This window comes from Sus scrofa, chromosome X (genome assembly GCF_054392235.1).
Source record: "Sus scrofa isolate SSC_HxYL_T2T_F1_AM1 chromosome X, Sscrofa_HxYL_maternal_Yorkshire_Landrace_v2.0, whole genome shotgun sequence".
Lineage (NCBI taxonomy): Eukaryota > Metazoa > Chordata > Mammalia > Artiodactyla > Suidae > Sus > Sus scrofa.
Window position 1 is genome coordinate 7,380,269 of NC_139401.1, and position 14,207 is coordinate 7,394,475.

The 14,207-nt window shown below is 48.3% G+C and overlaps 1 protein-coding gene across 11 annotated transcripts in view; it reads left to right on the forward strand.

The window, feature by feature from the left end:
• LOC146394453 (steryl-sulfatase-like) overlaps positions 1–13,832 on the forward strand; it is a 201,537-nt gene extending 187,705 nt beyond the window's left edge. For 10 of the 11 annotated variants that reach the window (XM_085007100.1, XM_085007107.1, XM_085007099.1 and 7 more), the window contains 2 exons: positions 519–640; positions 10,785–13,832. In XM_085007100.1, the coding sequence (XP_084863226.1) occupies positions 519–640; positions 10,785–11,158 (496 nt within the window). In that variant the 3' untranslated portion in view covers positions 11,159–13,832. Of the gene's footprint in view, positions 1–518; positions 4,485–4,759; positions 5,214–10,784 lie in introns of those variants that run through there. The other variant, XR_014834968.1, reaches the window with a different exon arrangement.
• The last annotated feature ends 375 nt before the right edge of the window (positions 13,833–14,207 follow it).

Genomic DNA, 14,207 nt, shown 5'->3' on the forward strand with positions numbered 1-14,207 from the left:
TGCAGATGCAGCTCAGATCCTGTGCGGCTGTGGCAGTGGCGTAGCGGAGGCTGGCAGCTGTAGCTCCGATTTGACCCCTAGACTGGGAACTTCCAGATGCTGCAGGTGCAGCCCTAAGAAGCAAGAAAAGGAAAGAAAAGATGGTACAGGAGAATTCACGGGGAGACCATTGAAAGCATGGACGCCCAGTCAGCCGGGTTTCAGTCCCAATGGCTCTTCTTACACGCATGGTGTTGGATGAATCACTCTTTTTCTTCCCCTCATCGTCCTGGGATGCAGATGTTCCCACCTCATGATGCTTCTTGCAGGCTCCAGTGAGGTCACACATGAGCAGAGCTGGCATCCCTACATTGCACATGGCACCCAACGGGGTTCCATTCACGTTCTCGGTGCCAATATGTAGTTACCAGTGTGTAGCTCTACCATGCTTTCATCTGCTGGAAGGGCATCTCAGACATTGGAGCGTTTTAGCCTAAGGAAGACGTGGCCAGCTAACGCCCACTCGGTTTTTCCCACAGGATCATTGACGGACGTGACCTGATGCCCCTGCTTCTAGGGCAAAGCCAGCGTTCTGATCATGAGTTTCTCTTCCACTACTGCAACTTCTATCTGAACGCCGTACGCTGGCACCCACGGAACAGTGAGTAGACATGGCTTTCCTTTGGCACTTCTGAGGGCTTCAGGCACGCAGTGCCTTGGGAACAGAAGAAGGCGCAAGGGAGCCTGTGCTCTCACGAGGTCAGCAGATGCTCAAAGGATGCTGGTCTTTGGTTTCTCCTCCTCCTCCTTTCTCCTTTTCCACCTTCTGGTCTCGAGGTTGTGCAGGCAGGAAATTCACGCACCTTCACTCCTGTACGGGCCCCTCCCTCTCCGGAGGCAGAGGAAGCACCAGTGGTCAGCGGGGCCCTGCGGCCCTTCCTCCCTGCTCTGCCAGCTACCTGGCTTCTTCTCTGCATCCCTTCTTCTCTCTGAGTTGCAGCCGAGCAGCCCCTCTGCTCAGTGCATCACTGTGACATGAGCTTGCCGCTCCCGCTCCCTCGAAGGACTTTCTTTTCCTTCCTGGTTTGTGCTCATTCACCTCCCCAAACCCCCTGAAACGCCTTCTCCGCCCCTCTGCCTGCTCTCAAAGCACTTGCTACCCTCCTGTTGCGATGCCCTGGGCTGCCGCCGCCGCCCCAGAGGGGTTCTCAGATGTTGACTGTCTCTGCCGAGCCTTGGAGCTGGCGGGTGGTGACTTCTCCATCTGCCTCTGGTCATGGATCACGTGCACTGGGTAGATGCAGACGTTGAAAACCGAGTTTGAATGCTCCGATGTTCCCACACCAGGTGTCTTTGACGTCATGTGTTGCATCCGTGTTGGCGTCTGCTTTGGGTTTTCCCACAGCCGTCACAGAGGTGCGTTTCTCACCAGCAGGAAAGAGGCAGTGGAACCGCAGGATCATCTTCCATGAGGGAAAGGTTGCACCTGTGGCGGTCACGCATTTAAACGTAGAATTACAGCAAGCTGGTATTGCTAAGATGCCTGGGACTCTGTGGGAGTCCAGCCGCTACTATGCCACGACTGTATATCCCAGAGGCAGGTGGTGGTGGTGGACTTGGAGGGGCCTCTTTGGAGGTGAAATGAAACTGCCCTTTTTTCAGTGTGTTTTGGGGGTCAGCTTCCAGAGCCTCTTGTCACCATGCAGCTGATGGCTCTTTCTTTTTTTCCACCTCTCTTCCTCCCCCTTTCCCTTCCTCCCTTCCTTCCTTCCCTCCTTCCTTTCCTTCCTTCCTCCCTCCCTCCCTCTCTCCCTCTCCATCTCTTCCTCTGTTCCTTTCTTATTTGGCTGCCCCATGGTGTATGGCATTCCCAGGCCAGGGATTGAATCCAAGCCAGAGTTGCAAGCTGAGCCATGAGTGTGACCAGTCAGGCTCCTTGAACCCACTGTATGGGACCAGGGATCAGACCTGCATCCTGGCACTGCAGAGCCATGGCAGACCCTGTTGCACCCCAGCGGGAACTCCTGAAAACTCATTCTTAAACTCAGGTCATTGTCATTCATACTGGCTCTCCTTGTAATCCTCTCCCCACCCAATGCCCCCAGACAGTTTACCAAAGACATTAAAAGAGCAGCAGCTCCATTATGTTTAAAGTGGAGAATTAAAACCCTTCTGTTACCTGCAGAAATCACACCAGGTTTACCCTTCACTGTTTATAGTTCTGATCTGGACAGCCTCCTTGAGGTATCTTCTGAAAGATGAGCATGGCGAAGCCACAGGCTTAGGATTCAGGACTCAGGGAGTATCCCATTTGCCTGTCTCATCGATACATGCATCATCCCAAACCCCCGTGAGAATGTTGGTGAATTGTCAGTATTGAGGTCTGAGCCATCTGAGAAGTGAGAGGTGTGGTCCCCCCACTTCCTTTTATGCCGGAGCATGAGAAAAATACAAAGAACAGAGTTTCAATGATGCTTGTCTGCGTAAGGAAGGATGCTAGTATGTCCCGAGCCTCGCAAAATTGCATTTCAATCAAGCTGCCCTCCTCCAGTTAGAGAAGCCAGAAGGCGCATATTGGATTGGGGGCTGGAAAAACACATTATGTGGAGGAGTAAACAGAAAAGGGACAGGAAGAAGCAGAAAATAGGCGTACGTGAGAAAAACAAGACCCAGATTCTGATAGGCGGCTGGCTGGGGATAAACACAATTTGCTCCTAAGGCAGACAGAAGTGGCACTTCGTCTTATGCAGTCCCTTCCAGTCTTTTGCCTTGAACCAACAAGAGAAGAGGAAAAACAACAATGTTTCCGTGCTGCAATCCTCTTTCTGGTGAAGGGTCTCAGGAAACCACGGGTTTTAATGAATTGTCAAACCTGCTTTCAGGTGGTGCTGGAAACACAGTAGCAGTGGTTGCAGCTTTGCTGCACCCATGGCTTGGGGGCTGCTGGCTCCGTAGCCCATCTCTTTATTTGCCGTACTTGTATTTATTGAGCACCTACTATGTGGCAGGGCCTGGCACTGAGCAAGACAGACCACGTTCCCTGCCCAGGAGTGGCTTACATCTTGGGTCGTGATGGGCTGGCAGCAGCCTGCTGGGAAGTGGGGAGTGGGGTGCAGGTTGTATAAGGGAAGTGTCACTTGTCTGGGTGGAGTTACATGTCCACTAGAGAAAACCAATTAAACCCATCCTGGCCAGGTGGGATGCTCTAGATCATCTCAGGTCTAGGCTGAGAAAGGGCATGGCTAGGACATTCCTGGATGACACAGGGGAAATTTCCCACAACTTTTAGGGGTAGGAGGGCTCCAGGTGCTTTGTTAGGAATGAAGAGAGGCGTTTAGGGTTGGGGTTGAGAGATGTAGGACCAGGGTAGCCATGGGCTGGAGGCAGCCCCCAATGGCTCGGGAATCCTGCAGCCTGTTGAGACAACACTGCTAACTTGATGTCAGCCTTGCCAGGAGTCTTTATACCATAGCAAGCGGTCAACACCTCCAACACCTCCATAAACTGGAATTGGCAGGAGCTGTTAAGATCCAGTTCCTACCTGTCTTCATTAGTTGGAGGGCTATGTATTCTGATTCCAGACGTATTAAATACCCATTTATTCCCAAAAGCTTAGAGAGCTAGAAGCCTATTTCCACTCTTTCGGAATGTAAATCCCTTTCAACTTTTGTATACAGTGACCTCTTGTGATTCAATAATTCTGGGATTATAAAGATTCTATAATTGAGTTGTCTCAGTGGATTGAATGGTGTAACTTAATTGTCATCCAGTGTCATTAGTCTTGTTAAAGTTTGGAGGAACTCAAGAAAGCTTTCTTAGAATAGGGACAGTCTTTCTGGCCTTAGAGTGGGAATTTTGAGTTTAAATTTCCTGTTCAATGGGTCTTCAAGTTTGGCTTCAAGTTGTGATGTATAAATCAGTCTTCATGAAACATGGCATGGAATGACAACTTGAATTTCATGGTACAACTTATCTTAATAGACTTGTAGGTATTTGGCTCTGGGATTCTGTTGGAGATGTTTGAGCAGATGAATAGAAGTCTTTAAGATATATACTGACATTAATGCCAGAGACTCCAGACCAGCTGGTCAGACAGAAATCCATGGTGACTATGCTGATGCTGCGCCCACAGGGCCACATAAATGCTGTTCCCTTTTCAGTGCAACTTTGGGACTTCCCATCGTGGCTCAGCAGTTAAAAAACCTGACTAGCATCCATGAGGACTCGGGTTCGATCCCTGAACCTTGCTCAGTGGGTTGAGGATCCAGCGTTGCTGTGAGCTGTGGTGTAGGTCAGAGAGGTGGCTTGAATCCAGTGTTGGTTGCTGTGGCTGTGGTGTAGGCCAGTGGCTACAGCTCTGATTTGACCCCTACCCTGGGAACCTGCATATGCCACAGGTGCGTCCCTAAGAAAAGAAAAAAACAAAAACAATCAATGCAGCTTTGTGGGAAAGTCACTTAAAAAAAGTGACTTTTTTAAAAAACATCATTTGAAAAATCCCAATAGTACACCTGATATTTATGTGCTTAAAAAAAGAAAAACAATAAACAATTTTGACTTTTTTTTTTAACCTCAAACAAGTTATACAGACATTTTTAAATCACAAAAAAAGCAGTAGGATATGAGCATTCATTCTTAAAAAATGTGTTTATATCCATGCTTTTAAAAGGTGCCTTTTCTTGAAACTAGGAGATAAGTGAGGTTTAAAATCCAAATAGTATGATATTTTTTAATGCTATTTTGATTGTAAACCTCACTTATCTCCTAGTTTCAAGGAAAGGCACCTGAAGAAACAAACAAACAAAAAAAACCCTGGAGTTTGGAGTTGATACATACAAACTCTGACATTGAGAATGGATAAGCCATGAGGTCCTGCTGTACGGCTCAGGGAACTCTATCCATTCTCCTGGGATAGACCAGGATGGAAGATAATATAAGAAAAAGAATGGGAGTTCCCGTCGTGGCGCAGTGGTTAATGAATCCGACTAGGAACCATGAGGTTGCGGGTTCGATCCCTGCCCTTGCTCAGTGGGTTAACGATCCGGCGTTGCCGTGAGCTGTGGTGTAGGTTGCAGACACGGCTAGGATCCCACGTTGCTGTGGCTCTGGAGTAGGCCGGTGGCTACAGCTCCGATTAGACCTCTAGCCTGGGAACCTCCATATGCTGCGGGAGCGGCCCAAGAAATAGCAACAACAACAACAACAAAAAGACAAAAAAAAAAAAAAAAAGAAAGATAAAGAATGGATGTAGGTGTGTGTCTGGGTCACTACGCTGTACAGCAGAAATTGGCACAACATTATAGATCAACTACACTTAAAAAAAGAAAAAATCCCCCCCCCACAAAAAAACCAACATTACCATGGTAATCAAGGAACAAAGCTTGCTTTTGTTCACCATCTAAAACTTTTGCCCAGTGAAAAAAATGTTCAGCACTACAATGTATCTAAGAAAGAAGGTTCTCCTTACAGGAGATTGTGTCTCAGGAGTTGAGCAATGGAAACAGTGTGCTTCGCCTTTGATCTTCATTCATCGCTTCAGTGGGCATTGTTCGAACGTGCGTCTTTGTTTGATTCTTGGGAGTGGGATTGCAAGGGTCGGAACCAGCACACCGGGGGCTGAAACCACACGAACACGGGTGGGGGTGTTTTTCAAATGAAAACTGGCTGAGAGTTCTCCTGTCTTCCTGTCCTGACCTTAAGAAGGACCAGCTCTATCCAACCACAGCTTTTGTTGCACTTGAGAAAAAGCAGGGTGTTCCCATCGTGGCTCAGCTGGTTACAAACCTGGCTAGTATCCATGAGGACGCAGGTTCGATCCCTGGCCTCCCTTGGTGGGTTAGGGTCCAGTGTTGTCACAAGCTGCAGCGTAGGTTGCAGATGCAGCTCGGCTCCAGTGTGGCAGTGGCTGTGGTGGAGGCTGGTCACTGCAGCTCCAATTCAACCCCTAGCCTGGATGCTTCCATATGCTACAGGTGCAGACCTAAAAAGAAAGAAAGAACAAAGCAAGGAAAGAAAAGAGAAAGAAGGAAGGAAGGGCATATACATCTCCGTCACTTCGAGGATATACGTGAAGTCTTAGCATTCCTTTTCCTTTTTGGACACTCTTCACCAAAGCCTGCATTCCCCGCAGTGACCTTCCTGGCATTCACCTTGTGGGTTCTTGCCCTGCCCTTCTCAGCCGAGTATTAAAGGACAGCGTCCCTGCACATAATTGTGGGAAGGGAAGGTAACTGACATGTCCCCCCCGGGACAGACAGGGCTCACTTGGCTGTTCCCTAAAAAAAGGTGTGACAGGGACATAGGAGTTGGAGGAAGTGTTGTCAGTGTTTCTTTGCTTCGTCCTGTTATCCCTCAGACGCTTCACCAACAGGCTTGACTTCTCAAACATTCCTTTCCTTCTGTGGGGGGAAAGCACCCTCATAAATGGATTTTTGTGTTTTCTGCTGCTTCTTCGTGTACTACACACATCTTCCCCCATGGCACGTCCTATTACCCTCCTCTTGACAGCATTAGACGGTTTTGGAAACAGATTATTTTCTCTTTTTTAATAATGCTTTTTATTGTTTTCCATTATAGCTGGTTTACAGTGTTCTGTCAGTTTTCTCCTGTACTGCAAGGTGACCCCGTCACACATACATGTAAACACTTTTTTTTCCTCCCCTGATCATGCACCATCATACGTGACTAGATAGGAGTTCCCATCCTGGTACAGTGGTTCACGAATCCGACTAGGAACCATGAGGTTGTGGGTTCGATCCCTGGCCTTGTGCAGTGGGTGAAGAATCTGGCATTGCTGTGAGCTGTGTGTAGGCTGGCAGCTGTAGCTCCAACTGGACCCCTAGCTGGGAACCTCCATATGCCACGGGGGCAGCCCTAAAAAAAGACAAAAAACAAACAAATAAATACATACGTAAGTAAATAATAAGTGACGAGATATAGTTCTCAGTGCTATACAGCAGGATCTCCTTGCTTATCCACTCCAAAGACAATAGTGGGCATCTATGAACCCCCAGCGCTCAGTCCATCCTACTCCCTCCCCCTCCCCCTTGGCAACCCCAAGTCAGAAACATTATTTTCTACTGAAATTTTCACATGTCCGACCGATGCGATGCCATTCATTCTTGGATGAAAAAAACGTGCCAGCCACGTCTTCTGTTCGTTTGTCCCAGTGGAAACATGCTTCTTTATAGAGACAAAAATCCATGCAGATGGGAGCTTCTTTCTCAAATGCCAAAAGCACAGTGTTTCTGAATTTTCCCAGGGGTGTGCAGTCTTAGCTCAGGACCCAGCTAGCAAAGGTCCCCTCTGCTCCTTGCCTCCTCACCTACTCGCTCCTGTCATTGTATTCATTTTCTGCAAGACGTGGCATCTCTGTTCTTTGATTTCCACATATGTCTCCGTTCTCCCAAAATAGCTGCTTGTGACTAAACTGCGTTGTGATGTGCTCCGATCTGCCGGTACACACAGCGTTTACCATGGGGACGTTTTAGTTTTAACCTAGGCGTGTTGTAGTTAACACACACCTATTCCGTGTATCAGGTACAAATGTTCACATGGAGTAGTTACCTCTTCCTCACCTCTGGCTCTTCTGTACAAAACTGATGCATGGCTGCTTTTGTGCTTTTCTGCTTGTTGATCTCTTCCTCGTGGAACGTGTCATCTTTTTTTTTTCTTTCTTTCTTTCTTTTTTGGCTGCTCTACAGCATAATGAGTTCCCAGGCCAAGAATCAGATTCGATCCATGGTGGCGACCTAAGCCACAGCTGTAGCAATGCTGGATTCTTAATCCTGTGTGCTGGGCCGGAAATCGAACCTGAGTCTTAGCACTCTGAAGACCCTAGCTATCCTGTTACTCCCCTGTGGGAACTCCTCTATCATCTTTTTTATGTGACCATTGTGTTTCTTTAGAAGACGCACTTGGTCACAAGACACGGCCCAGTTAGGATTGTCCCATATCTGCTGTCTAACAGATGCTCTGCCAAGCATTTTGTACTTGTGTCTCTTTTAATCCCCTTAAAGAAAAGAGATTTGGGTTATAGTCATGTCCGATTTGGCTGTAGCAGAAAACAAGCAGTCACAGATGCTTCCATCAGAGGAACCTCTAGACAGTGATGGTCCATGAAGTTTCAGGGAGGCAGACCCCAAGGCCCCTCCCACCTCCTGGAGGATGCAGCAGCCTCCTGTGTGTGGGGATGGACCACAGTGGGGTAGCAGGAGGGAGGAAGGAGTGGGAAGGATGAGAGGAAAAGGGCACAGAGCTGTTAACTTCCAGGGCTGTTGGTCCCCTCTGTCCACCTGGCATTAGGGAGGCTGGGCAGAATCACCTTCATTTTTGCTTTTTTTAGGGTCACATCTGCAGCATATGGAAGTGCCCAGGAAAGGGGTCGAATCAGAGCTGCAGCTGCCAGTCTACACCACAGCCACAGCAATGCCAGATCCAAGCCGCATTTGCAAAAGGTGTCACAGCTCTCGGCAACGGCGCAAGGCCAGGGATGGAACATGCATCCTCACAGGTACTAGTCAGGTTTTCAACCTGCTGAGCCACAGCAGGGACTGTGAGATCACCTTCATGATGGGTGTCTGTGAGTCCTGGTAGTACCTGAGACTGTGGGCAGATGAGAATTCCATGACCAGTGTCTCTGAGCATTGTATTCAAATGGGGAGGCGGAGGTGTCCAAAGGCACAAGATCGATGCCCAGTCGCCAACTCGATGGCAAAGTTGGATTCGAAGCCAACACTGGCAGCTTTGAGAGTCTGCCCTGTGGTTTAAATTGGGACTTCTTCAGGGAGTTCCCATTGTGGCTCAGCAGGTTAACAATCTGACTAGTATCCATGAGGATGTGGGTTTGATCCCTGGCCTCGCTCAGTGGGTTAAGGATCCATTGTTGCTGAGAGCTGCAATGTAGGTCACAGGTGGGGCTCGGGTCCCACGTTGCTGTGGCTGCGGTGTAGGGTAGCAGCTCCAAATTGACCCCTAGCTGGGAACTTCCATATGCCACAGATGCAGCCCTAATAAGACAAAACCAAAAAACAAAAAAAAACAAGACATCCTATCTTGAAACTTCCATATCATGAAGATATGGCCCTAAATAAGCAAAAAAAAAAAAAAAAAAAAGGTACATTGGGACTTCATCAGCTAAGACAATAATTTCTCTTACTCGCCATCACAGAGGCCATTCTTCCTCCTAACTGTCCAGCCATGTCCACAGCCCCAAGGACAGTTTCATTCACATCTGCTTCTTCCCCAGGTCTCAGAGATGTTGGCTCTGGTCTTTGCTGGACCAGCTCAGACCCTGAGCCATACCCTCCAGCCGCTGTCATGTCCATCCCTCAGGCCCCTCCATGCACGGTCTTTCCTGAAGGTGCAGGGGGCTTGTCCTTGATACACGAGTTCCTTTTGACGCCTAGAGACCCAGAGAGAGACATATCTCAAGATCTCTGACTTCCTTGCTCGTTTATCTGCTCTGCCCAGAGATGCTGCCAAGCAGCCTGCCTCTCTGCCTGGCGGGAGGCTGTGTGGGGTGCTGAGTGACTTCAGGTGGCTTCCTAGGAGAGGCACACAGAGCATCCTAAGCTTCCTGTCTGCCCCCACGCCGGCTTTGGTGAGAAGAGCTGGCTTCTTCCCTCCCTTTTGGTGCTTTCCTGCTCTCCCCGACATCTCACTCATTACTGATCAAACCAGTACATTATTGACAAGCTCCTCCAGTAAGGGCCTGGGGGCCGACCTTGAACAGATGGGTTGAGCGTTCTGTGTCAGGCACCAGATACGGGGACTTTAAGACATGGGAGAGCAGAGTTCCCATTGTGGCTCAGCAGGTTACAAACCCAACTAGTATCCGTGAGGATGCAGGTTCGATCCTTGGTTTTGCTCAGTGGGTGAAGGATCTGGCGTTGCTGAAAGCTGCAGCAAAGGTTGCAGATGGGGCTCAGATCTGATGTGGCTGTGGCTGTGGTGTAGGTCAGCAGCTGCAGCTCCAATTTGACCCCTAGCCTGGGAACTTCCATATGCCGCCAGTGCAGCCCTAAAAAGAAGGGGGAAGAAAAAAAGTCATGGAAGAGAGACAGTTCTTGCATTTATGGGTGAGAGCCAGGAACTTAGAGTGAAATGGAGCCCACTGACAATAATAGACCCTAAGGGCTGGATGTGTGGTGGACGCTGGTCAAAGGACCAAGAAAATGCCGGTACCTTCTGGCAGGGAGTCTGGATAGGCTCCCAGAGAAGTTGAAGCAGCACCTCGAAGGATGGGTAGCATTTTAACCCACAGAGACAGTGAAGAGCAGGGCAGAGATTATCATGCTTTGTGTGCCCAGTTTGTGCAGGATTTATATAAGCATATAAAAATACACATTTTTATATATTTATGTTTTAAAATATATTTATTTTAAATGCATATTTTATTTATTTATTTATTTTAAATATGTGTTTCTGTCCTCAAAAAAGCAAAAGCAGAGGCTTAGTGAAAGGGACCATTGGGGTTTTAGACACTCAGGCATCCGTAGTGGAGATCGGCTTGCTCTAGAATTGAATTGAGAAGCAAATGCTCTCGGCCTCAGCCCTCAGCTCCTTCCTCTTAGTGTGTTTGCACCGTGAACCCCACTGCAGCCAGCTCAGGAGGCTGGCACACCTGCATCTTATAGGCGATGAGCCCAGAGCCCATGCTGCACCTGGCATGAATTCTTTGTTATGGCTGAGCAGGTCTCTACCTTCTTGAAGTGCATGGCAGGGTGATGTCGGTGCATGCTCTCATTTGGGGTAACTGACAGCCATGCCCCCGTGACACCCACCTCTGTCCTTGTCAACCGCAGGCACATCCATCTGGAAAGCCTTCTTCTTCACACCCAAGTTCTCCCCCGAGGGCGCCAATGGATGCTTTGCCACACACGTGTGCTTCTGTCACGGGCATTCCATCACCCACCACGACCCTCCTTTGCTGTTTGACGTCTCCCAAGACCCGCGAGAGACAGACCCGTTAACTCCGACGTCCGAGCCCCGGTTCTGGGAGATCCTGGAGGTGATGCAGCAAGCGGCAGCCCGCCACACCAGGACCCTGCAGGACGTCCCTGATCAGCTGTCACCAGGAAACATCATCTGGAAGCCGTGGCTCCAGATGTGCTGCTCCTGGTCTGGTCTGTCCTGCCAGTGTGACCGGGAAAAGGAGGAGGGGAGAGGGAGCCATTAGCTGTGGGCCTCCTCCTCCCTCATGGATGCACACTGGAAGCAGCCCTGACATCACCCAGAATGCAGATCGGTTCTCTGTCTTATCACCTGGCGGCTCCATCAAGAGCCACACAGTTAGCCCACGGGGGGAAAAAAAATCAAGGTTTGTAGGAAGTAGAGACACAGGTGTTCAGGTTACGTCTTCCATGGCCAACGCTCATGGGAAAGCAGCGGACCGGATTCCAATGAGCGCGGCCAACACCGGGGCAGACAAAGTAGGCAGGTGCACAGGTAACCCATTCACCTCCCAGCTAATGTGCATGACCAGCGGTAGAAGGTGTCACTTCTTCCACAGGCCGGTCTGAGGCAGCGGCCACCGTGATTCCCCACAGTGCACTATGAAAGAGGGAGTGTGCTTGAGAGAGCGTTTACGAAATCAAACCCGGGCAACGTTACAATGAATAACAACAGACCGTGTTCTTAACCAGTAATGGATGATGAGTTCCAGTTTGGTTTTTGGAAGGCAGTCACTGTCAGTGTTATTTGCAATGCATATGGAATACCCTTCGTGATGTATATGTTTATATACAATTTCTTTCTTTGAGAAGTTTACAGTATTTAAAATCAGAAACTGGGGAGTTCCCGCTGGGGCACGGTGGGTTAAGAATCCGACTGCTGCGGCTCGGGTCGCTATGGAGGTGGATATGCAATCCCTGGCCCGGGAACTTCCATATGCTGAGGATGCAGCCATAAGAATAAAAATGAAATCCAAAACTAGAAGCTTGTCATTATTTAAGTAAAAACAGTAGAGGCTCACAGATGGTTTCTACGACAAACTTTTGGGTGACATCCTCAGGGGGAATTAATACCAAGACCAATCCCCCCTCTACGAATTTCCATCCCACAGTTGGTAGTATTTGATTTGGGTTCTGCTGTTTCTTTGGCAAACAGCATTCTGCATGAAAACAGTACTTCAGCAATGCCACGGGTCAAGGAGTCCCTTCTCACAGAATGCAGAAGTGTTGGCGTGTCAAATGTGTGATACTTTGTGTGTGAGGGGGAAAACGCAAGCAAACCGTGACCCATGATCATGAAACCTTGTGTCCTTGCAGAATTTGGTGATGAAAGAACCATGCTTCATGTTTGTCCTGCTGTTTGGGGCAGTCGGATCCTGTGGCGAAGAAATAGCTCTGCCTTGAATCTGCCATGCAATGTGCAGTTTCGTTTGAATTCCATTTCCCCACCCTCAGTAACACAGGGACAAATCATAACCAGGTCACGTAGGAGATGAGCACGTGGGGACAGAGCTGCAGCATCTGAACCACCAGCACCCCCCCACCCCAAGGAAAAAATTCACCTGTGTGCAAAACACAGATGTTACCTTGTGACACAGTGCAGCCTCCAGCAGTGCCATGCAAATCCCTATACTCGTCAGTCCACAGCAGCCACCGTCCACCTGCTCCCCCACTCCCTGTCCCCTCTTTTGGGAACATGTCTTGGCTTCTGCTCTTGGCTCAGGGTTTTCTAGTCCTATGAGATTTCAGGTCAGTGGAGTATCCCACCCCACCGGGCACCTTGGAAAGAATGCAGTGTCTCCGGCTTTCTGACAGTGGCTCTGATTTCTGATTCTGATTTCCTCAATTTGTCCCCCCTGAAGCATTTCTAAGATCCAACAGCATCTCCCCAGCTTGTCTATTTCAAATTTTACCCTTGCTTTTTTCTTAAAAAATGAATTCCTGCTCCCCCTGCCCCTGCCCCAGGAATGGGTCAAAGTTGGAAAACAAACAGGATTCTGTCTTTGACTGCATATTTCTCATTCCAGAATTGGCCAAAAATCCATCATATTGCTTTAGAAATTGTCTCAGTAAAGAATGCATGAGCATGTGAATAAAGTGATCGGATTATTGCTATTATCATGCAAAAACAGAAGCCACTGTTAGGAACTTATGTTTTAAAAATGATCGTGTTTACTCAGAGCTGAACATACTTCCTGCAGGTGGATTTTGACAGAACCCTTGATGATGTGGGGAATGTGTGAGGATGAAATAACTTGAAGGACTTGATAGACGATGTGACTACATAGCTATGTGTAGAATTAATTGTTTAATCTGTACGATGTCGACAGCCCATGAAGGACGCATATGCCTCTAGAGGTACAATGAGCTTTAAAGTATGTGCCTCAAAATAGCTTGGATCCCCATTGTGTTTCAGGGTATTTGAAAATCAGGTTTATGTGTAATCCTTCACACCACTTCACCTCCGAACGTTTTTCTTGGAACGTACAACAGGAAATTTTAATTCCTTCGCCTGTGAGCTCTTGGGCTGCATGTCCGCACCTCAGTGGGTTTTGAAACTCGCAACAAATTCTTTTTAAAAAGTCTTTATATTTCTAGAATCCCATAGATGTTAAAAGCTAAGCAAACAGCAACCTACAGACAGGCGTTGCTTGACGGCGTCCGCAATGCTGCTTGAAGAGCAAAAAATCGCAAAATCGAGGTATGGACGTGTTCCAGAAAGGAAACAGATTTCAGTGTCCCTGAAAGGGTATCCATGAAGGAAGAGGGAAGAAACGGGAAACGTATTTGGCACGTGTCTGAACAAAGCGATCTGGGCAGGGAGCGCATCTGTGAAGGTTTCTGAGAACCTCATTCCAATGTCAATGCAAAATGAAAATAAAATTTTCCTTGGCAATGAAACTTTCTGTGCTTTCTGGCCCTGCTTTCTCATGGGTCTCCATTCAGCAAGCGTTCGAGTCTTCACTGTGTTTGGGACATGACATTAGGTGATGAGGAACACAGATTTTGAGTTCAGCAAATGTTTACAGAGTTTCTGAGGCTCCTGGGGGAGGGAAGGAGGTCAGAAGGACAGAGACAGATAAGAAAGAAAATAGTCCCTGACTTTCATGCTCAGAGGGCAGGAAGAGGCCAAATTAACCCCCCCCACACACACACACACAGCCTCTCTTCAGAGGCTCACAAAAAAATGTCTAATGACTGTTAAAATCAAAAGGAAAGAATATTTGGAATTGAGGACCTTATGTGCACAGGGACCAATGCAGTCGTAAAATAGAA